We start from the raw sequence: 21,758 nt of genomic DNA on the forward strand, positions 1-21,758 counted from the left end.
CTGCTTCCTGCTTTTTCCTTCTACTACCTTCGGAATTACTGAGTGCATAAGACATCACACCACACACACACAGAGAGAGAGAGAGAGAAAGAGAGAGAGAGAGAGAGAGAGAGAGAGAGAGAGAGAGAGAGAGAGAGAGAGAGAGAGATCGCAGACATCAAGACTCAGTAGAGCAAGGTTGCTATCCCAAGTCCTCACTAGCTCAACCTTTCTGTTTGCTCCAAATATTTTTCTCGGTGGACATTGATCTTACCAGATTTAGAGGGTCCATTTACAAAGCATTCTACACTCACGGGATGTTCATTCTGTCCCCATCCCCCACCCAGCTTCCGGAGAGCAGGCAGGGAACAGATTGGCCTGGTAATGGAACTATAGAGACAAAAGACAGAGGGGGGTCGAGGCTGGGCTTGGGTATCACCTCTGAGGTCTAATTCAAGTCCAGCAACAAGCCTTACAGACACACAGCAAATCCTCTGAGGTGCTCCATGATACCCACGTGTGGCCTTCCATGCTGTGAGCATGCCCATCTGAGCTTTCGTCACCTCCCACTATCCTTAGCCATCTGTGACCTCCTTCCTTGTTCCTTCTGGTTCGTGCAGAGCTGCATTGCTAGAGATCTCATGAATCCCCAGTGAGCAATGGACATGCTAATACGAAAGCAATGGGCAAGGGGCAGCCTTGGGAGAGTCTTAACACAACACACCAAAGATCGGAATCCTGCTTGGTAGAGGGGGGAGGGTGACTGGGAACAGCTCACAGCACTGACTAGACTGATGAGTAGATGACAGCAGGGAGGTGACACAAAGGACGATGACAGCGGCTGAACTGTACAGATCAGTGACCAGTCTGTTACACACGGTCACACCTGTGTAAACCCCTCCTGCTCAGTAGCGTAGGCCACCCTGCTCAAAGCTCCCGATGGGTGATGGGCAAATACTGAGAGGTATGGGGTGGGAGTTCACACATTGTACGTTTTCACGGGTTTGTAGAGGGGGGGAAGCAGCCCGTGGTTCTCTCGGACGATTTCCATGTACTCGGACGGCGTGTCCAGAAAGAGGGAACCGCAGCACACCTGGCAGCAACACTTGAGCCCGGTGACTCCAGGGCTCTTGTCAGATAAAGGGGAAAAGTCAAAATCAGTCACCTGTCAGCAATCCTACCTGTCAATAATGCCTCTTCTGTGCATCATTCCAAACCTTAGACTTAGCAAGTCCCCGCCCCCCTCCAGGGCATCTGCCTATCGTATCCTCTCCTAGATAAAGCTCAGCGGTCTAGCCTGCATCCTACAGAACACCTACCTCCACTACGTCCTTCTGGTTAGCAGCGCTCCGCACAGTCATGTACATGATGAAAACCAGCAGCACGGTGATTAGCGTGGCACACGGGAAAGCAAAGACAAACGGCTGGAAGCCTGGGAGGGAGAGAAGGAGGTTAAATAACCAGGTAGCTGGGGTTCAAATGCTGCCAAGCTTAATGACCTGCGTTTGATCCCAGAAGTAAACACGGAAGTAAAAAGATAACTGACTCGTGGAAATTGTCCCTGGCCTCCACATGTGTGTTGTGGCACACACATACAAGCACACACCATAACCGGGAGGTGGTAACATACACACCTTTAATCCCAGAACTCAGGAGGCAGAGGCAGGCAGATCTCTGAGTTCAGGGCCAGCCTGGTCTATATAACATGTTGCTGTCCAGCCAGGGGTACACACAGAGAAACCCTCTCTTGAAAAGACAAACAAAAGGGGAAAAAAGCACACACAATAAGTAAACAATAATTGTTTTCTTAAACTGCTGATGTTGAGTGAGTGTGTATGTGTGTGCTGTCATGCACGTGCATGTGTTTGTGAGTGTGTGGGTATATTATGTGTGCAGGTGTGCAGGTACACAGATGTGTGTGCGCAGGCCCATGATCACAAGTGTGTATGCATGCAAAAATCAGGGCAACTTCTAGTGTTGTTCCTTGGGTTCCTTCGACTTTTTGTTTGAAATCAAGAATGCCTGAGTCCTCTATAAGAGCAACAAGTGTTCTTAACTGCTGAGCCATCTCCCCAGCCCCCCAGAAAATGATCGTTAATATAAAACTCAGGGATATACCTGGGCCTTTAACACACACACAAAGGAGAATAAATAAAATGAAGTATGAGAACAGTTAAATTCATGGGGGCTGGAGAGATGGTTCAGTGGTTAAGAGCACTGAGTGCTCTTCCGAAAGGTCCTGAGTTCAATTCCCAATGACCACATGGTGGCTCACAACCATCTGTTATGGGATCCGATGTCCTTTTCTGGTGTGTCTGAAGACAGTGATAGTGTACTCACATACATCTTTAAATACATGTAAAAATACAATCTGTTTTGTAGTTGTTTGATCTCAAAAAAACCTGGGACAAGCCTCGTTTGGTATCAGTGGCTCCTCCCAGTTCTTCCAGCACCCCTTAGTACCCGTGGCTCCTCCCAGCACGTCTAGCCATGCCTTCTACCCTAAACCTTTCTCTCCCAAGGGCTCCCACTTCTCCTCCCCTAGCCTGATTCCTATATAACGGTTTTGGCCACACCTGTCTCTTGATCTTTGACCCAGGCCACCTCCGTTGGTGACCCACCCCTTTCTTGTTCTCCCTCTCTTCCATTGCCTTCATGATCGGGTTTAGTCTGCTGGCCACGTTCAGCCTGGAGTCCTGCCTCTGCTTGCCTCTCTCTTGTATCTATAGTAAAAATTTTACCACCATGCCCTCCTCCTCTTACTATTTTATTTTTGCTTTCATTCAATAGCACCTTATTAGGAGCAGTCAAATCCCCCACCCGCGATGCGTGGGCCGGAGTCGATGACTAGTTGAGAAGAATGAATCGTGTGGCTTTAGAGTCTTCACCATGAACACAGGGACAATCCCTGTTGGTTCCTGTGTCAACGGGACTGGATTGTAACATGAGCAAAGAACATCTCTCTGGGTGTTTCCACGGATGATTAGCTCCTGAGTGCTTTGGCCCAATCAATGAGTTCATCTCTTGATAGACTCATAACTAAGTGACATCTTGGGAAAGGATAAGAGGGAGCAGGGAGGGGCTTTGACAATGTAATGGCTAACCTGGGAAAACAGTCTCAGTTGAAGGATAACCTAGATCAGGCTGGCCTATGACGTGACTATGTCTTGATTCTTTTTTTTATTTATTCATTTTTATGAGTACACTGTCGCTGTCTTCAGACACACCAAAAGAGGGCATTGTATCCCATTACAGATGGTTGTGAGCCACCACATGGTTACTGGGAATTGAACTCAGGACCTCTGGAATAACAGTCAGTGCTTTTAACTGCTGAGCCATCTCTCCTGCCCCCTGTGTCTTGATTCTAAAATGGCAATGTGCTGAATATGGGTACCACCATTTCCTAGTTTGGGGTGTTATGCTGTGTAAGAGGGAAATATTCTCTGCTCTTGAGTGTGGATGTGGTATTGACTAGCAGCATTGAGTTTCTGTCTTGACTTCCCTCAGTGATGGACCACACCCTAGACATGAAAGCCAAATAAATCCCTTCCTGCCCAAGTTGCTGTTCATCAGGATTTTATCACAGCATCAGAGATGGAAATAAAAGTTGATGTCACCATGGATATGAGGGCGTTTTGTTCTGAGTCCTTCCTGTGTCTCCTTTGCCTACTTCCGGTCACCCATGATGTATGTTGCGCTTTTCTCTGGTTCCATCTACTCACTCCCACCCATGATTTACCCATGTTCACAGAGCTGAGCAACTATGGGGAAAACTCTCAGAATCCTTCCTCTTGAAACAGTGCCAGTTGTTTGGTCAGAAATCTGGTCGGCAGTGATGTAGAAATAATTAATACAGCCCCTTCTAAGCAGTGCAGTATCTCTGCCTCACCCACAAAGCCTCTTCCCAAGGAAAGCATGGTGGAGTGGTCGTGGGTTCAAATCCTGCCTCTGACCATGCTACGTGATACCCATGCTGCCCCATGAGGCTGCCAAGAGAAAACAGGGATGTGAATGTGCTGGTTCAGCGGGTGGTAGCCCTTCCTGCACCAGCATGACGCTGCTTCCTGAGAAAAGGTGGTGTTCCTTAGTGCGTGTGTGCAGATGTACCTCCCTGTGCACACGTGTTGTGAAGGTCAGAGGTTAGCATCAGGAGTCTTCCCAGATTACTCTCTACAGCCCCCACCTTGTTTTTGGTCTCCTTCACACCATGTCCCTCCTGGGGATAGAACTCAGATTGACAACCTTAATGGCAAGCATTTTACCCACTGAGCCATCTTGTTAGCTCATTTTTGGGGGGTTGTTCATTTAAGACAGGGTCCCACTTGGTAGTCCTGGCTGGTCTGGAATTTCAACGTAAACAAGGCTTTCTTTGAACTTACAAAGCTCTGCCTGCCTCTGCCTCCCAAAGACTGAAATTGTAGGTATGCCCCACTACACCTAGCTTCTCCCTCATTTTCCTTAGACAGGGTTCCTTGCTGAACTCAGGGGCTCACCAGTTTGGCTAGACTGGCATGCTGGGGAGCCTAAGGAACCGTCCGGTCTCCATATCTCTGCCCCTAGTAGTGGGGTGACAGACACAGGCTACTGCTTCCTCTTCCCCCTCTCTTAAATGTTTTTATGTGTACGATTCTTTTCCCTGTACGTACATCTGTGCAATCTGTGCATACGGTGCCTGCGGAATCCAAAAGAAAGTGTCATCTCTGGGACTGGAGTCCCAGGTAGCCGCGAGCTGCCATGTGGGTGCTGGGAATTGAACTGTTGGAGTTTGGTGGTGGTACTGGGGTGGGTAGAGTATTGTAAATAGTATTTAGTGGAGGTAATGAAGTCAGTCGAGTGTAGGGGACATTGATGGCGTTTGGTGGTAGCGTTGGTGCTGGCAACGTATTGGTGGTGAACCAGGCATTGGTGACACGCACTTTTAATCCCAGCTCTTAGGAGGCTGGGGCACGTAGATCTGTGAGTTCGAGGCCAGCCTGGTCTATAGAGTTCCGGGACAGCCAGGGCTTCACAGTGAGACCCTGTCTCAAGCCACCCCCTCAAAGTGTTGGTGGTGGTGTTCATGGAATTGGGTGGAGGTATAAAAGTGTTAGGGCATTGGTACAGCTTGCTAGGAGTACCTAGATTGGTACAGTGTTAAGAATGACCCTGGTGGTGTTTGGTGCTGAAGTTAACAGAGTGCCAGAGACGGTACTGGTGGAGTTGGTGGTGGAGCTGAGATGGTCCCATTTTTGGTTTTGGTGAAGTTTGTTGTTGGTACTAAGGTGGGCAGAGTGTTCAGGATAATCATGGCGGAGTTTCCAGTTGGTGCCGAGAGGTGGAGTGTTGGTTGTTGGAGGAATCTGGTGGTGACAATGTTGGCGGAGTGTGGATGGTGGTGGCAGCTGTCACTTGGTCATTGAAATGTGAATTGTTCCTTTATCCAGGAGAACTACTTATGACCTTGGTGCTGATAGGTCTTGATGACCTTGGTAGGATCAGCTACCAAGTGATCAGCTGGTCACCAGAGGGGATGGCAGGGTTTTAGATACCTGTATGGCACTGCACAGAAGGCAAGGTGTCACTTACTGGAGGGCCACACCTGAATCCTGTGGTACTGGTGAGCCTTGCTGATAGCATTCTCAGCACGGAAGATGAAGCAGTAATCCCCAGGGTCCTGGAAGACGTGGCTCAGGTTAAAAGACGTCCGGGTCACCAAGACAGGGTGGCACTCTCTGTCCTCCAGTGGGAGGCACTGTGGCTTGAGGCCCCAGCACACATGCAGAGGTGGGCTGCAGAAAAACAGATACACATTTTCAGAAAGGCCTTGGTAAGGAGCAGGAGCCCAGACTAAGCCCAGAGAAACTGAGTAGGGCAGAAATTTCAGAGTCCTTTCCACACAGGATACTAGCCTGCCCTGTCCCAGGCAATGGTTCAAAGTCCAACTATCCCTTTAGTAGAACTTAGAATTGCCATGGAAACAAACCTCGGAGCATGTCTGTGCCAGGGTTTCTAGGTTAAGTTAATCAAGGTGGGGAGGCCCACCCTGAATGTAGGGAGCACCGTGCAGTGAGTTACAGTTTGGGGTTAAGTAAAAAGCGAAAGCAAGCTGAGCGCCCGCATTCATCATTCTCTGCTTCCTGACTGTGGATGCCATGTGACCAGCCGTCTGAAAAGCCTTCTGCTATGCCTCCCTCTTGTAAACATTCATCTCGATCGGGGGTTTCTCCAGCCTTAGGTCATTCAGTTCCCTGACAAAACACATACACCTTTTACATTTATAATAAACCTTACGCACTAGAGCTGGGCAGATACCTACCCCCTAAGCTATTAGACTCTCCTTCCCTATCCACAGTACTGAGTTATAACTCACCATGTTTCATCTGGGCAGCTCTTAACTCTGATTGGCCAGCCCTTGTGGCCATGTTTTCATGACTCACCTACCTCACGGCAGCTTCTCCTCCCTCCACCTTCTTCTCTTCTTTCATGGTCCTGCCTCAAACCCCAAGCCTGGGAACTAAATCCACCTATCTCTCTTCTGCCCATCTACAGGCTGTTGGTAATGTTGTTCAGCCAACGGTTTTAAGTTAAGGAGCAAGGCCACCCAGCATGACTTGATATAAGCGTGGATTCTCTCATCCCTGGGGGCAACCAGGTCTTGGGGGCCAGTATTTAGCCTTATGATACATAGCAGAAGATCAAAACTTCAACAATTCCCATTCTCTGTCTAAATTTAAAAAAGAATCTTTGTCTTATAATAATAAACATATATATAACAATATATCAGGAACAATTATGAACAGTTATGAAAATTATTAAGAGATGCATTTAAAATGTCCAGTTTGTATTCAGCGACGTAGGGGAAGGTGTTTTATTTTCTATCCTATCTTGGTGAGTTCAGGGTTCTGGATTTAAATAAATTTCTATCTTAATTTGTATTATCAATTAAAAAATCTCTTCTGAGACCTAAACATCTTCTTAAGTCCTAAACAACGTAAGCTTCATTGTGAGACTATAACTCCATCTGAGACCTGAGTATGCCGGAAGTGCAGGAAAATAGCTTTCAAAAATTATAGACATGGCAGAGACAGCTGACTGCCTGGACGGTCCCCAGAATTGTCCCTATAACGTTGGAGCATCTGTCTTCAGCCTTCTGGCCCAGGACGTCTGACAGACCTTTTGTGAATCAGGAATTATGAAAGACTAGCTTACTCTGTCTTGACAGAGCTTGGCGGTCGGCTTCCCTGAATCTGCCCTTTATGGACAACATACTGTCTGCAGATGAATTTGGGGCATTCTCTTTGCCCAGTGGCTAGCCTGCTACAATTAAAGCAACTCCATATGGAGGTATCAGTGCTCATCACTGTTGAAGTAGAGCGGGGCTCTATCAGGAGCAGGCCTGTCTCGGTCAAAAGACCTTTTAATAGTGCAATAATTCTAAATGCCATATTTTGTGGTCCTCTGAGGTTTTGAAGACCATCTATCATAGTGTGTCTGAACAAGCAATGCTGCCCTTCTCCAGCTACCTATTATCTGTATAACCCAGGATGTATATTTTTCTGATAATCCAGATTAGTATCTAACATGACCATAAATAACTTGCAATACTTAATTATTCTAAACAGTTTGTAATAGTAGTTATTAAAAGAACTGGAACTAAACCTTGTATTATTAAATAGGTTGCATAGGCATAATATCTATATAAGAGGTGAAACATACATATATTATATTGTAACAAAGTTAATCTTAAGTTTTGTGTCGATATAGAAAGATTTATACCAAATGAAAACCTTAAACCTGTATTGCTATACAGGTTTAGTTTTGTACCAATTCTGTACCAATGTAACAAAATATAACCTCGATTTTGCATTAAAATATAAAGATCTCTACCGATGTGAGATTATGGCTACAAAATGTTTTTTGATTCATCTGCCTTTATTTGTCTTATTTATCTAATTTCTCATATTTCTATATCTTCCTTTTCGTTTCAATTCCCCCCTTTTTAACCTAAGGAAGAAAGAAAAATAGAGAAAAGGAAAGAAATTCCTGATCTAACCTCTCTATTTAATTTCCTTCCTATCAAAGACCATGATTATCTATAATTATCTCCTAAAATGACAACCTATCGATAACTCACAAAATGACCCCAACCATCTATCCCAACTTATAGTATTAGGACAATGTACTGCTTGTAAGGTTTGTATATTGCAGAATGGAAGACCAGGAAGACAGCCCGGACAGGATTCACCCCTGGGGATTCTGAGATGCTGAAACCTGCTGTTCCAGATCCCTGACCCATCCTGCTTCAGGATACTGCTTCCAGAGACTTGCTTCTAGAACAGCTTCTGAAAGGACTGCTAACTCCAGATGACCGTGGCTCATCCAACCTTTCAGACTGTTCCAGCCGGGACGTCAGTTAAGCCCCTCGCCTTTCTCAACATACAAAGACTGGACAACAAATGCTACTGCTGACTTTCTTAAGACCATGTTTGTAAGTTTCTTAGGCACACAAACAGGAAGAGTGAGCAGAGGGGCCAAAGACAGAGGAGGAGGAGTTAAGTTAGAGACTGGCACTCAAAACCTCTATGGTGACAGGTGGATACCAAAATTTTTCACCCTTTCAAAGTTTGCTTGGCTTTTCAGATTCTGCTTCATTGCCACCTCCTCCATGAAGCCTCCCCATCTTCCTCCTTCAGGAAGTGCTCAATCTTCCCCTGGGTGCCATCTGAGCACAGTTCTATCCCCTGCCACTATCTAGTGTTGGGTACACACCTCTGCATCACTAGCCTGGGGTCTCCTTAGGGTCCCAGGCCAACTCTTCTTGCATCTGGAATGGCTGATGTTGAGGTGTATTAGTTAATTTTTTTCATGGCTCTAACAAGATTCCCCAGGCAGCAAATTAGGGCAGAAATGGGTTTCTTTGGGCCAACAATTCATGGTGGGGAGGTATTGATCTTTTGCTATGTATTGTAATGCTAACTAATGTCCCCCAAGGCCTGGTTGCCCCTCAGGGATGAGAGAATCCACATAAACTTCTTGTAGTGCTATGTGACCCTGCACCAGTTTGGGGTGCATGATTGTAAACCAAAAAGTGTGGTCTCTAGTAAACTTTTAGGGGTATCCCCTTTTACCGTCATATGCATGTGCTCAATTGGTCATGAGTGAACTGGAGCAATGGCTCCGTGGTTAAGAACACTTGATGCTCTTGTAGAAGACCCCGGTTCCATCCCCAGCACCCACACAGTTACAGCCATCTGTAACTCCAGTTCTAGGGGACTGGACACCCACTTCTGACCTCCCAGGGCATCAGGCACACATGGTACATCGACAAATATGCAAGCCAAACACTCCTACATGCAAAATAAATAAACCTAAAACAATTGTTACAAATAAAATACTGTAAGAGAGGATAATAAATCAAGATTAAAAATACATATAATTTGGTGGGCATATGATAAAAATCAGATGCATTATGGGAAGGGATATATTGTGCTAGGGAAAACATATGATCTACACTATCAATTAAAGCAGAGAACCGGCCAAAGTATGCTTGTTAATAGCCAGCCCCTCCTGCTTTTAAACTCCATAAAGAGAGGTGCCAGGCTGTAACCCGGGACCCTTGAATACTCTCACTCCATGTTACCTGCTGTCCATCTTGACAGTGTCTCGGTCTGATCCAGAGGTTCTCAACCTTCCTAATGCTGCAACCCTTTAATGTAGTACCTCATGCTCATATTATTTGATTCCCCTCAGGGGGGTCATGACCCACAGGTTGAGAACCAATGTTCTAATCCATACGGTTGCTTCATTCTGAATATCTCACTTCTTTTCGAAATCTATGCCAGCCCTTATTTTTAATTATTTGGCTAAGAGACCAAGAACCTGGAAGCACATGGTGCAGAGGCCGTTCTTCCCCAGTTCATAGCCTTGGGACAGAATAGTAGCATCCTTCCTCTAGGCTCTCTACCGGTACTAGTAGTGTGGAGAGGCCACAGAACACCTACACAACACTCTAGGGGTTCACTCACCTCCCGAGAAAGTTCATGGTCATTGTCAGCGTTTGGAATGTCTGCATGAGGGTGGGCCCCATAATCTGGATGCCTTGAAGTGACTCTGTAAGGAAGGAGGAGCCCATTAGATCCAGTGGCTAAGGATTGACACAAGGTGCACAGCCCCTTAGGCTGTATGGCCACCTCTGTGTCCTTGCCTCTGTTTCTGGCGCTGGCTCACAGGGAGGCAACTGGAGCCAGCTCTCCCACCCACTGACTATGCCACAAGAAAAGCACCAACCATTACCAAAGGCAAGGAAATCCTCACCAGGCCTGGAGAGACACTTTGTCTGGTAACCTAGTTAGTTACCTCACTCAACTTGACACAGCCTAAAGTCACCTGAAAGGTGCTTCTCAATTGAGGGATTGCCAGGATTCAGACTGGCCTGTGAACATGTCAGTGATGGATTATCTCAATGTCCACTGTGGGCAGCAACATTCTCTAGGCAGGTGGTCCTGGGCAGTATAGGAAAGGTAGCCAAGCCTGAGCTGGTGAGTGAGCTGACACTTGGCAGTCTTCCATAGTTTCTGCTGTACTTCCCTGACACAAGTTCCCTGGTTGTGGGTAATGTTTTGTGGATTAGTAAGCAGTTCTGCCTTCAGGTTCCCGCAGAGATCAAAATAGAGCAACTGGTAAAGACTAGACCTAATTGTACCCTCGGCTCCTCACAGGCTTATAAACCCAGAGCTGGGAAAGTGGAGATGTTTGGATCCCTGAAAGTCACTGGTCAGCCAACACTTGTTTCAAAAGAATGCTGTTGGACCAGGACAGGTGACTCCTTCCTTTTATTCTAGCACTTGGAGATAGAGGCAGGGGGATCGCTGTGAGTTCCAGGTAAGTCAGGGCTACACTGTCAAAAACAATCATTAATTTTTAAAAGGTGGACTAGCATCTGAAAACTCAAGGTTTTCTCTCTCTGACCTCCAAATGCAAATGCACATGTATGCATACCCACCTGTACACATGTGTTAAGTGTGGGCTCAGTTGCACATACACATCATGCACATACCCACACACCCCCCACCCACACACAAAGAAATCTCTGAAAACTGTGCAAGGTCAATTAGCTAGACAGAGGCTTCCCACCCTCTATAGCCAGCTTTGACCTGAACTGTATTGACTGGGGTCAAGGAGCATCAAGGACCAGCTGTGGCAGGTCAAGCTCAGGCTCTGGGGGCAGAGAGTGGCTGCCTGTATCTGGAAGGAGTGTTTTCTGGGGTTCCTCGGGCGGAGCCAATATGGCAGGAAACCTACCCCGCAGCCTTAATGATGCTGAGAAGTCGCCAGTCTTCTGTATGATACCCTTGGTGGTGTCTGGCTTTATCTGCTCCCATTCCGCCACCACCCTGACTTTCACCGTGAAGGTTCCAGGGCTCGAATAGTTGTAATACACCACAGAGTTGTCAGTTAGCAACACGGTCCTATGAGATGACAAGAAGGGACAGAGACGTCACTGTTTCCCCTTTTGGTAATTCGGAAGTGAATCCAGCAAGGCATCATGGAAACACCTGTAATGACTTGGGAAGCTGAGGCAGGAGGATCTTAAGTTCAAGATCAGGCTGGGCTATACAGACAAGCTCCGTCCCAAAAATCAAAACAAACAACAATCCATAGCAATTAAATTTGAATTTGTTGGTTCTAGCTTTCTGTTTCTGTTAGTTCGATTTTTGTCTTTGGTGGGGAGAGTCTTGTGAGCCCTGGATAGCCTTGGACCCGCTCTGTAGTCCAGGATAGCCACGTTCTGTTCCTCCCATCCACACCTCTGGAATGACAGGCCTATGTCACTATACCAGGCTTTCAGTCTTTCTTAGGGTTGGAAAAATTCTCAGTGGTGAAAACCATACAGAGGTTTTAACTGCTCCTACAGAGGGCCTCGTTCAGTCGGTTCCCAAAACCCATGTTTGGTGATCTGTCACCCTCCTCTGGCCTCCGTGGGCACTGGGCACTCATATGCAATCTCCACACACAGACATGAACACACATTCACATGATCAAAAAGAATAAAAACAAACCTTGAAAAAAGAAAAGAAAAAGCCAAGACCAGGAGGTGGTGGCACACGCCTTTAATCTCAGGACTCAGGAGGCCAAGGTAGGCAGATCTCTGAGTTTGAGGCCAGCCTGGTCTACAGAGCGAGTTACAAGACAGCCAGAGCTACAAAGAGAAACCCTGTCCTAAAAAAAATGAAAAGGAAGGGGGAGAAGAACAATTAAAACTACAAATTTGAGGTTAATAAAATGGCTCAGTGGATACCAAGCCCAAAGACCTGAGTCTGATTGATCCCCAGGGTTCTTGGTGGCCCAATCCCTCTGATCCTCCAGGACGCCTGGTTTGTTTCATGAGCCCCAGGGCAGCTTAGGTTACATACTGAGATGCTACAGAAGAGGGGGGCAGAAAGGAAGGGGGAGAGAGAAAGGGAGGGAGGGAGGGAAGAAGGAAGGGAGGAAGGGAGGGAGGGAGGAAGGGAAGGAGGGAGAGAGGGGAGAGGGAGGAAGGGAGGGAGGAAAAATAAATGCATACCCGTCTCCAAAGTCCCATTGGTAGAAGAAGGACGCCGACTTGAAGAAGTCGCTCGGGTCATGAAGAAGAAAGGACAGCCTAAGGCTTCGCTTGGTGATATAGGAGTTCGGCCAAGACAGGGAGGTGTTTTGGGTAACGACTAGGTTTCCCACAAGGGACTCTGAGAAATATCAAGGGAGAGTGAGTTCATATAGGCACTAAAGGCAGAGTGTCACCTTGGGCTGGTGCGGAGCAGCCACTCCCTGGCTCAGCCATGTGCAGTGGGGGACCCCATGAATGGTCTTCCACTGAGACATTCCGGCCATTCCCCCATCCCCTGCTGGCAGGGACTCACAGCAGGTGTTGAGTGCTCAACCTGTGCCCTGCCCCCACTTCCCTTTCAGGAGATACCCACCAGGAAGAAACGTACAGGCTGAAGCAGGACACGATGCCCACACTTGTAATTCTAGTACCTGGGAGGCTGGGGCAGGAGGACCAAGAGTTGAAGGCCATCCTTGGCTACACAGTGGGTCAGAGGTCAGCCTGGGACAAGGGACCTTATCTCTAGGCAGATAACTTTGCCTCAGAATTGAACACACACAGACTATTTTTGCTGTTGTTACTGGGCTCTAAGCAATAGAGGCTACTAACGACTGAATACGCTGCATCAGACACTGAAAGGCATAAGGAGATAATTTAAAGATTATAGGAGGAGCTGGGATGTGGCTCAGTAGTGAAGCAGTTGCCTAACACTCAGGTTCTAGGTTCCATCTCCCCAACACACACACACACACACACACACACACACACACACACACACACAGTTGGTGGTACAGGGGGAGAGCCGACTCAATGGTTAGGAGCACTTGGTACTCTGTAGCTGTAGCTTTGAGATACCTGATGTCCTCTTCTGGACTCCATGGCAACTGCATCCATAGCAGAGTGTATGGATTAGTTACATGATTCTGTGCTTGCTTTACTTTCTATAATTTTGCAAGCATGAGCATTTCTGCTCAGGGCATCATAAACTCACTGTAAGGGTCATGATTAACAATTACATGGACTGGGGCTATTGAGATGGCTCTTACCATCTCAATAGGCAAAGGCACCTACCATCAAGGCTGATGATACGAGTTCAATCCCCAGGTCCTACATAGTAGAAAGAGAAAATCAACCCCTGAAAGTTGTCCTCTGACCTTCACATGGACACCACGGCACAGGCACCCATGTGCATCTACACCCTCACTAAATAAATACATAAGTAAATGTAATAAAAGAAATTTAGATAGTTCCATAAATTAGCTGTGTGTCACAGGATATGCCTATGATCCTAGCACTGGGGACACTGAGGCAGGAAGATCTTCTTGAGTTCAAATCCACCCTGGGCTCTACAGAAAGACTTCCTCCTACACCCTACAAAAAGGCCCATAGATTTCTGGGTATGGTGACACACACCTTTGATGCCAGCACTCGAGAAGCAGAGGCAGGTGGATCTCTGTGAGTTCTAGATCAGCCTGGTCTACCAAGCAAATTTCAGGACAGCAAAGGATACACAGAGAAACCCTGTCTTGAAAAAAAAAAAAAAGACACAGATCATTTCAGTGTCTTTAGTCAGTCCCCAAAGGTCGTGTGTTTTATTTATATCTTTTATCTTTTGCTATTGTCGTCATCTTGTGCATAAACCATTGCCTAAACAAAGGCTCACTTCCTGGATACGAACTCATGTCCACTGCAAACCCCAGGTGGCTGCTAGATTTGAACTTGGGTCCTTTGCAAGAGCTGCAAGAGCCCTTAACCACTGAGCCATTTCTCCAGGCCAGGCTCCTTATTTCATTTTCTTCTTATTGCTTTATATATATGAGTGCTGTGCCTGCTGCCTTAGGAGGTCAGGAGATGGTGTTGGATCACCTTGGGCTAGAATTACAGGCAAGTGTGTGCAGCCTTGTAGGTACCGGAAATCGAATCAGGGTTGTCTTTGAGAGCAGCCAGTGCTCTTAACCACTGAGCCAACTCTCCAGCCCTTCTCCTCTTTAAATAAAACATTTAAATTAAATGTTTGAATCACATTTATCCTCTATTTATTTAATGTGTCTGTCTGTCTGTCTGTGTGCACTCATGTCCTGGTGTGTGTGTGTTAAAGTCAGAGGATGACTTTTGCAGGAGTGGATCCTCTTCATCACATGGGTCCTAGGGGTCAAACTCGGTTTATCAAGCTCCGCAGCAAGCACCTTTACCTGCTGAGCCATCTTGCCAACCCTATTTTCTGATTCTTTTTAACTTCATGAACAACCAAGAAAGAGTTGATGCCTGCGATTTGCATTTGCATCTATTATGGTCAACAAGCAAGGCTGGATATTTCTCTCTGCACAAAGAGCTGGGTAACAGGGGAAGGGGCTCAGCTGGTGAAGTGCTTGCTCTACATGCATGAAAACCTGAATTTGATCCCGAGGATAACATTTGTCATCTCAGTGCTGGGGCTTACTGGCCAGCCAGCTTAGTCTCATCAGTGAGCTCCTGGCCAATGAGAGGTCCTGTCATTAAAAAAGAAAGAAAGAAAGAAAGAAAGAAAGAAAGAAAAGCAGATGCTGCCTGAAATCTCAGAGGTTGTGTTCTGGTGTAGAAGCACACGGGTCAGTATGTGCATATGCACTTGCATGCATGTGCACAAGAACATGTACATACATGCATACACACAAGCTCAAGATTTGAAGGCAGGCCTTCTGTTGAAGCATTTGCCCCCCTGTGTTTGAGGCCCCCCCAGGGTTGCATACGTGAGGGAGCTTGAGAGCAAACAGGTAAAGGAGAAAGGCCCTCGGAGATCCTCACCTTTAATGGGGAGAACTAGAGCGCTCCTGGCTAACGGCTTGCACATCCAGCAGTCGACAGCAGTGACCCAGACAGAGACTGGGAAGTCCCCAGGCATGCTGCCTACCACGCGGATGGTCGAGGTTAGATTCTTCTCAGTCTTGGCAGTGAGTGTCAGGGGTGTGTGGATCCAGTGGAAACGGTAGAGGTGAGCATCTGCAAGCAGGGGCAGGCTGCCATTTTCCTTGGCCACCAGGCTGGCTGAGATGGTCACTTCAGTGCCCATGGTGGCAGGACCATCAGTAGTAAGACTAAGATTATAGACACCTAGGAGACACATGCAGGCCAGGGTTCAGGAAGGTGACAGGAACCCATCGGCTATCTTTCCAGTCACCGATTAAGCATTCTGTCTCTCAGTCACTACAGCCTCAAGTGTTTAACAAGGATGTGGAGTTACTGGTCACTCTCAGCAGGCACATAGAATATTTCTGTTTGCTCAGAGCTCCTTTTGCTCTTTCCTTGTCAAGATAAAAAAAAAAAAAAAGCTTGCTTGGGCTGGGGGGCTAGACGGGGTGAGGGTGGGGTCATAGCTTAATAGGTAGGGTTCCATCCTTTCACTCCACAAACCAGGGTGGCAGACACCCATAATCTCAGCACTCAGAAGGTAGAAATGGAAAGTCCAATAGTTCGAGGCCATCCTCAGCTACATAGTGAATTTCAGGCTAGCCTGTGCTATACAAGCCTGTTTTTTGTTGTTGTTGCTGTTGCTGCTGCTGCTGTTGTGTTGTTTTTTAAATAAAATAACAAAAAGGAAGAAAGAAAAAAGAAAAAATAATAAAAGCCAGCAGTGCCAAGCTTCAGTGTCAGGCCTCTGGCTTTCTCTTTTCTGGGCACACTCCCTCACTGACATCCCCACTCTGTTCCATTTCGAGGGGTCCCATGTGCAGCCATCTGGATTCCTGCTCCATCCTGGCCCTGACTGTGTATGCCCCACCTCTTGTTGCCCAGACAAGATTCTGGCAGGCGATCTAATGGGGGGGGGGGGTGTCTCGATTCACATCTGGACAGCTGCCACCTGGGAGCCAGCCACTTTAACTCTTTGCAGAGACAGGAGGGGCACAGTGGTCAGTGCTCTTAATTCCAAGACTGGCTGAGGCAAATGGATCTCTGTGAGTTTGTGGCCAGCTTGGTTTACATAATGAGTTCTAGGCTAGCCAGGGCTACAAAGCAAGACATTGTCTTTAAAAAACAAAAAAAAAAATGGAACAACTTCCACTTTCCAGGATGCTTTGGTCCTCTGACTTCGGAGCTTTCAGATATGGTGGCTCAGTGGGTAAAGACCTGGGCATGCACTCTGCTGCAACAAATCTAACAGTAAAAAGAATGCCCATTCCACCTCCTGGCACACAGTAAGTCTTTCCGGAAGCTCTGTCCCCTGACCCCTCAGTGCTCTCCTGACAGGCTGGGAACACCACTGTCACCACTGTCACTTACCTCCCAGCATACGGACCGAAGATTTCTCCTTCTCTCCCACTGTACTTTTAATTCCCAGAGGACAAAGGTCAGGTGCCTCTCTCTTGTGCACAGTCAAGTGCCCAATATGTAATTAGGAACTGGGGGATAGAGCTGGGGACATGATTCCGTGGTAAGAGTGCTAGCTGAACAGCATGAAAAACTGAGTTCAATTCCTCAGACCCACTTAAAAGTCAGGCACGGCCTTTAGTTCCAGCACTCGAGAGGCAGAGGCAAAGGCAGGAGTTCAAGGCCGTGGTCTACAGAGTGAGTTCCAGGACACCAGGATAACCAGGGCTACATAGAGAAACCCTGTCTCAAAAAACCAAAACAAAACAAAGAGCCAGGCATGGTGATGTATACCTGTCCCTCAATCTCTGGAGCTGGCTGACCTGTCAGTCCAATGAGATCAGCAAGCTCTCTGCCCTACTGTATTGTTCAAATTGAATTAAAACCAAGAAACTGGTCTCAAAGTCACATTAGCAAAATTCCAAGTGTTTCATCCCAACCGTCTGTCGTTATTGGTCAATATGAGGCAGTGTCTGAGGGGGAAAGAATCTGAGGAAGACGTCCCAGGTCAGCCTCTCGCCTACACACACATGTGTGCACACACACAGCTGTATGGTAGGTGTTCAGTGGTACTTCTGAGCCATGTGACTCCTGGAGAGGAAGACGTAGCAAAAGGTCCAGGCCACCTGGCACTGTCCCAGAAGACTGCTCACCCGGGGGTTACTGACTGAACCCCTTCTGTGTGCCCCACCCCCACAGGTGCTGCGGTTACTTATAACTGAACGGTGTGCTCCCTCTCTGAGGGTGTTCACAGACACCGGCTGGAGTCTTCAGCAAAACCAGGAGAGGAGTCCATCTGCAAATGTGCTTCTATTTACCTCACAACAGAATTCTCAATCCCCACAGGGGACTTGGACTTCAGCGCTTTCTGTTCCTCAGCCCTATGTCCCTATTATGAATTCCTTTCCTTCAAATTTATTTGTTGAGTTATAAAGCTGTTTGAGTCAAGATGCTAAAGGCATGGGCCACCACTGCCATCCAAAATGCCATGGGGTTGAGGGTTAATATTGTCAACGTGGTGAGGTTTGGTTTAGTTTTGATTTTGAGACAAGGTTTATGTAGTCCTGACTGTCCTGGAACTACCAATGTAGAAGGAGCTGGTCTTGAACTCACAGAGATGCAGTGATACCAGTTGCCATGGCTCCTGCTGCCTTGCTTCCCCAATATGATTGGCTGTATTTTTGAATTGTGAGCTGAAATAAACCCTTCCTTCCTTCCTTAATCTGCTTTTGTCAGGTATTTTACATTTACCTATCTTTCATCTGTGTGTGTGTGTGTGTGTGCTTGTGTGTGTGTGTGTATGCAGGCGCGCATGCGTGTGCATGTAGCAGGGGGTCAGATTTTTCCATCTAACATATGGGTTCCAGGAATCAAATTCTAATTTGGCAGCAGGAGCCTTTATCCTCTGAGCACACAGCACCCAGGCAAGAATGTAATACAAAAGGCATGGGCTACTATTGTCATTCTGGCGCTATTATCCCTCCCTCTTGTTAGCAGGCAGCATCTTCCTTTTCTCCAGGGCTCTTGAATCTCCCCCTCAACCCCCTCCCACCTTCTTTCCTCCCACTCCAGTTGAGGAGGAACAAAGACCAGAGCGAGGCTCTAAGGTGGCAGGGACTCTAAGCCGCATGTTAATTGCCATCCTGCATCTGCAGTGAGATCGGACTGACGCAAATCGGTTGCCATGGAAATGGAACTGCTGGCTGGAGAAGAAGGAGGACCCGCTGATGCTTACGATGCAATTGCAAATGGTTGCCCAGCTCACTGAAACTCCCACCAGCCCTGCCTGGAGGAGAGCACAGTGGTCTTAGGAGCCAGAAGCTGGGCTAGAGAGATGGCTCAGTGCTTAAGAGCCCCTGCTGTTCTTTCAAAGAACCTAGGTTCAATTCCTGGCCACTACTATGGACAGCTCACACCTGTCTGTGACTCCAGATCCTGGGGATCCGATGCCCTCTTCCAGATTTCACAGGTGTGCACACACATGTGAACATTACACTCACAGACAGATGGGAATTCACATAAATAGAATAAATTTAAAAATTAAAAATTAATTAAAAACTGAAGCGTTATCAGGCATGATGGGGGATGTCTTTAATGCACTTAGACAGAGATATGCAGATCTCTGTGAGTTCGAGGCTAGCTTTTGGTCTCTATAAAGGTCAGTTCAAGGCTAGCTTTTGGTCTATATAAAGGTCAGTTGGGGCTACTTAATGAGACCTGTCTCAAAACTAAAACAAAACGCCACCAGTAACAAAAACATCTGAAACAGCAGTAACAGATTGGAAGCTGGGGCTGGGCGTGGAGCTCAGTTAGTAGAATCACTGCCCTGAGACCTATGCCGGGTGCTCCATCAAGTGTGGTGGTGACACCTATAATCCCACAGCTCTGGAGGTGAAAGCTGGAGGATTAGAAGTTCAAGGTCATCCTTGGTGGACGGTGAAGACCAGCACCAGGTGAAGCTGAAAGAACCAGGCTCAGCGCATTCCCTGCTACCCCGCTCATCTGAGGTCATCTCTCCTGTTGGGGAGCTCAGACAAATACACAGCCTAGGAATACAGGGTACAGCCACTCAAGCAAGGGCACCCCAAATACCCTCAAATGACTTAAAACCAAATGTGCCAAAACAAAGACAACTGTCTCAAAAATATGGCCTCAGTTTCCCTACATGGTTTCCAGGCTCCATTGTTTTCCCATGATACATGTGGAGCCCTGGAACATTCTAGAAAATGATTACTGTGGCTTTTTCATATAGCACATGTAGGCAGGCACAAAACATTTGCCAAACAGGCCTGTGATGGTCTAAATAACTCAAAACTCCACCTGCTCTGCCTCCTATGTGCTGGGATTAAAGAGGTGCCGTGAGAGGGATAAGGAGTTCAAGGCCATCCTGAGCTACATAGTGAGTTCTAGGCCAGCCTAGGCTACATAAGATCCCATCTCAAAATAAATAAATAAATAAATAAATAAATAAATAAATAGTGACTGTATTGGTGACATATGCTTATAATCCCAACACTGGAGAAGCTGAAGGAGAAGGGTGTATGTTAGAGGCCTGTCTGGGCAATTCATGAAGACCTTGTCACATAAATATGATCTGACATGTTGGCACATGCCTTAATCCCAACAATGGAGAGCCTGAGGTAGGCAGGAGGCCAGGATGGTCTACAGAGTGAGTGCCAGGTCAGCCAGCACTACACACACACACACACACACACACACACACACACACGCACACGCGCACACACACACACACACACACACACGCACACACGCACACACACACAATCGACCTCAAAATAATAAATAAATAAATAAATAAATAAATAAATAAATAAACAAATGTGTGCCTCTTATCATTTAAATCACACGACTTCCAGGCACATGAAACCTGATGGATCAGGGTGTCCATTTTTTAGATGAGTCCCAGAACAGCCAGGGCTATAGAGAGAAATCCTGCCTCAAGATAAAAATAAATAGATAATTAAATAAACAAATAAATGTGTATTTCTTGTCATTTAAATCGCATAACGTCTAGAAACATACAACCCAATGGACCAGGCTGTCCATTTTCAGATGAATTTTATGTTGGATTTCCAGGAGCAGGGTGGGGGTGGGGTGGGGGAGGGCTGCAGGTGATTTAAAAAATTCAAAATTCCCACAAAAATTCTCTAATTCATGCTAAAAACGCAGGTATTTGTTATTGTTTTTTAAATTCTCTTTATGGCTCTAAATTCTCATAAATTTACTCCAGGTCCCCTATTCCCTCCCATTGCCACTCCTTTAATGGGCAGATGTGCTGTGAGAAATGACTTTTTTTTTTTCAGCTGCTCACAACCCACCGGTTTCAGACAATTCTCGAATCTGGGTCGTTTGTTATTCCTAAAATGAGGCAAGAAGGTTGCTGTTGGTCTTTTCATCGCGGAGAGCTGGGTCCCTGGTGAGCCTTGGAAAAACCTGTCGGCTCAAGATCTCATTTAAAAACATCATTCCCAGGGAGGAAATGGTAGACTGGCCTCCTGGGCTGTGGATTAGCACCCGTGCCACCCCTTAGCCAACGCAATCACGGTGGAAATCTCTAGAAAAGGGTGACATCTTATAGCAAAAGCGCTACCCCATGCAGGCAAGGGGGCGGTTCCCCCTCGGGATGGCTGAGGCGCGATGGCCTCTCTCAGCACACTGGGGCCTCCTGCATGCATTCATGGCTCCCTATTCCTCTCTCAAGCATAGGGATGGATATATTTCCCGGGGCAGAGTGATGGAGGGGAAGCAAGGAGATACCCCAGGTGCCTGGGTGATTTCTGGGCAAAGGGGCAGAACGCACCTAAGGTGGCTTAGGTTCTGGACATTACTGGACAGCTCCAGGCAGGCTTTTGCTTACCTGCGGCCACCCTCGCAGGACCCAAGGGCAGGAGACAGGCGAACCAGAAGACGAGGGCGAGGTCGGACCAGACGTCGGTGGCCTTGGCCATGGCGCAGCCTGGATACGGAGGGGCTCCGAGAGGATGCTCAGGGCGCTGGGCTGGAGCTCCTCCGCAGTGGCGGCTCCGTCTGGTTGTGCGTGGAGACGCAGCGCTCGCTGTCCCCGCCTGCAGCCACCTCCGCCCACACACCCCTCCCCGAGAGTCCCTCCCCTCTAGGGATCACAGAGGCCATCCTTACTTCACCAGGTGCGCATGCTCCCTCCCAGCATCTTGCTCCAGAGCCATCTTTTCAGCCTGAGACAATGTCTTTTTTACTGAACCGTTAGCTCACCAAGTTAGATAGGCGGACGATCAAGGAGCCTCTGGAATCTGCCTACCTCCATTCCCAGCGCCGGCCCTCAGATGCTCGCCCCGCCGCCTGACTTTTACATAGGTGCTGGTGATCCGAA

At 47.4% G+C, this 21,758-nt stretch overlaps 1 protein-coding gene across 1 annotated transcript; it reads right to left on the minus strand.

Annotated features, from left to right (window-relative positions):
• Positions 1–958: 958 nt before the first annotated feature.
• On the minus strand, positions 959–21,357 carry TMEM130 (transmembrane protein 130; the record flags this gene model as incomplete). The annotated part of the gene is made up of 8 exons (XM_080940604.1): positions 959–1,108; positions 1,299–1,411; positions 5,545–5,747; positions 9,984–10,068; positions 11,260–11,426; positions 12,524–12,683; positions 15,329–15,634; positions 21,267–21,357. 8 exons carry the CDS (start codon positions 21,355–21,357, stop codon positions 959–961), a joined length of 1,275 nt encoding a protein of 424 aa, XP_080796730.1.
• Between the last annotated feature and the right edge of the window lie 401 nt (positions 21,358–21,758).

Source organism: Micromys minutus, assembly GCF_963924665.1.
Source record: "Micromys minutus genome assembly, chromosome: 29".
Classification (NCBI taxonomy): Eukaryota; Metazoa; Chordata; class Mammalia; order Rodentia; family Muridae; genus Micromys; species Micromys minutus.